Source organism: Aplysia californica, unplaced genomic scaffold (genome assembly GCF_000002075.1).
Source record: "Aplysia californica isolate F4 #8 unplaced genomic scaffold, AplCal3.0 scaffold00019, whole genome shotgun sequence".
NCBI classification, from domain to species: domain Eukaryota; kingdom Metazoa; phylum Mollusca; class Gastropoda; order Aplysiida; family Aplysiidae; genus Aplysia; species Aplysia californica.
In genome coordinates this window covers 1160087-1162941 of record NW_004797289.1, presented here as the reverse complement: position 1 = coordinate 1162941, position 2855 = coordinate 1160087, and the positions used below count along the sequence as shown (strand labels likewise).

The following is a 2855-nucleotide window of genomic DNA, read 5'->3' as shown; positions in this document are numbered from 1 at the left end:
ACCCCCCCCCCAAAAAAAAAAAACAACCCCACTCCCACTCTTCCTAAAAAAATGAAACAAAAAGAAAGACAAAAAAAAACAAACAAACAACCAAAACAACAAAACAACAACAACAACAACCAACCCAAACCAAACAAAACAAAACAAATATAACCCACAACAAAACAAACAAACAGAACAAATAAAACAAACAAACAAACAAACAACGGTCCCTTATCCGCATTGATAACAACAACAAGGCCCCTTACAAGTAAGTAAATAATGATACTATATTATCTCTATTATAAAAGAGAGAGGTATCATTTCATTACTGGTGTTTCATTGTCAGCGTGTTAGTATTCTGCTTTAAATCATCTTTCAATTCCCGTTCACCTCTCCCCTCCCCCCCCCCTTTTTTTCCTCCCCGAATGAAATAATATGGTTCAGTTACACTTGGTGCTATTGTCTTTACTTTTTACTTTTTTGTTTACATCGTTGTTTTTGTTGTTTGTGTTGCTGTTGTTGTTGATATTGTAGATGTTGTTGTTATTGTAGATGTTGTTATTGATGGTGATATTTCTATTTTTGCTGTAGAATAATAGTGTGCATGAGGTCCGTACACTAAATGGTGCTTTTTATTAGGAACGATAAAAAGAACACGTTGGCTAAACAGAGCTCATTCCTGTGCTTATATTCAACACTATTTATTTCTTATTCAAATACCTTTTTGATAATTATATTTTTCTCTCTCTGTCTCTCTCTCTCTGTCTCTCTGTCTCTCTCTCTCCTTCTCTCTCTCTCTCTCTCTCTCTCTCTCTCTCTTTTTCTTTCTTACTTTTAATACAATACACCACGTTATATAGATCCTCCTTACCCATGATCAGCTGGGTTATCGCCACAATTTGAGTAGGTTTCAGCAAATGTGTGTCCGTGAAAGCACCAATAGCAATCCGACTACCCAGATCTACAGCCCCACCCACCGTGAGGAGGAGCGACACTGGCTCCGCCCCTATCTTGCCCTGCTTGGCTGCGATGGTGGGGAGATAGGTGACGACATACTGTATCAAGATACCCGTCACGGACGACAGCAGTAACGTCCGTAGCGCCCAGCTTTTCAACAATTTCAGGTTAAAGGTTTCCTGAAAAATCCCCTTCGTCCTTTGCCAAAGCGTTGGCTTTGGATAGTGAGGGCTTAATATTTCGTCTACTGTCACTGAACCAACAGCTGCCGAATTCCCCGTCATTTGTATCCGACTTTGAGACTCCATTGCACAAACTTCTACGTCCACTGCCAGGTCACCTAAAGGAGCGCTGACTATGCTCCAACTGCTTGACTTAAACACCGGTAGGCTTACTCGCTGAACGGGGATTATTTCCCGAGAGGATTGGATTTCTGCCATATCGGGTCTGCTACCAGCACTAGAACGATTCCTGCCATTTTCCAAAAGGCTAGTTTCGTGATTTATGTGTATGCTAACACCGTGCTCAGGAATACGTAACTCATTGTGTCCCTTGCTTCCATTCGCCTGGAAATTCAAGGAGGCTAACTGATGTTTAGCATTGGGTTTGACCGAGGAGTCAACTGAAAGTTGTCTGACAAAAGGAGGTCTCGCAGGTCTTGTCCCTGATGGAGAAACCAAAGCAGCAGAGCGCAAACATCGTTGAATTGACAACTCTTCGTTAGCACTAGCAGACCGAAGTCTCGGACCCTCTAGCGATACAAGGAGGCTTCCCTTCACCTGAGACCTACAGCTCAAATCAGAACAGTCTGAGCCGAAGACATCCACTGCACCTTCCAACGAACCAGCTTTCTCGGCCATGAGCTCGCTGTCTTCATAGGGACTTTCAGAGATTTGCTGACATACATCACGGTTAGCAATGTCCAATCTTTCTTTTGATAAATGCATCTTCTGGACTTGGCAGGGGCTGCGTCGACTCATGTGCAGGCGAGTTTTATCAATGGGATTTCGTCCTTGGGGGAAATCCTGTCCTTTGGAATCGACACGCAAGGTGTCTTTGGAAGTGACGATCTCTTCATGGCCCTGTGATGACGGCAACAAAAGGGATTCCTTTATACCTCCATTCACCCCGCCTCTTCCATCCTCTTCATTTTTCTCCTCCTCACTCTCCTCCTCCTTCTCCTTGTTCTGAAGAACAGACGATTGTCTGAATGTTCTGACGTTCTCAGGGGGTGTAGCAGCAAGACGTGAGGTCGCTGTGGCGTTACTCTGTTCAGTGTCAGGGTCCATAGTGTCGTGCACTTCCTCCACTGTGTTCGTCGCGTCTGCCAAGGGCACTGAACTTTCTTTTCTTTTTTCGACTGAAGCTGGGTTGACTACGGCGCTGTACTGACTCAGGGGACGCATGAGAAGGGCAGCGGCGACTGTGTGCAGTTGGAGAGCTCCAAAGATTATGAACGTCCCCCTCAGACCATACGCCTGTTGGTAAAGAGCGTTAGGATAAACGTTAAGTTAGCCCAAAGCACCGCCTCTTTGTTCTTACACTTATCTTAGTTATAATGATGCGTGAAGACATAAGAATAATCAACTACTATTATTGAAAACAGAGACGAGGTTATTAAAAGTTATGGAAGGGAAACCATAAATTTAGATTAATGTTCTCTTACCCTCAAAGCTTTGCTGCTGTTTTGTCTGAGAGTTGTGGACATTGAAAATAAGAGAAGTCTAACGCAATAGGACAACACAATCATTTAGTCCTGTTTCTCTTATTTTCTTTGTCCACAATTCAATATGCACGAGGGGATAAAAAATGTGTTGTGTTTTTGACTCCGACATATCATTAAGATTTGTTTTACTGTAGACGTGTATTATTTCCAGTTGGGCAAAGGGAGAGAGAGAGAGAGAGAGAGAGAGAGA

At 43.2% G+C, this 2855-nt stretch overlaps 1 protein-coding gene across 1 annotated transcript in view; it reads right to left on the bottom strand.

Moving 5' to 3' along the window:
* Positions 1 to 490: 490 nt before the first annotated feature.
* Positions 491 to 2855, bottom strand: part of LOC106012764 — a 5642-nt gene continuing 3277 nt past the window's right edge. Inside the window, exon 4 of the mRNA XM_013086645.2 lies at positions 491 to 2417. Within this exon, the coding sequence (XP_012942099.1) occupies positions 714 to 2417 (1704 nt within the window). The 3' untranslated portion in view covers positions 491 to 713. The remainder of the gene's footprint in view (positions 2418 to 2855) is intronic.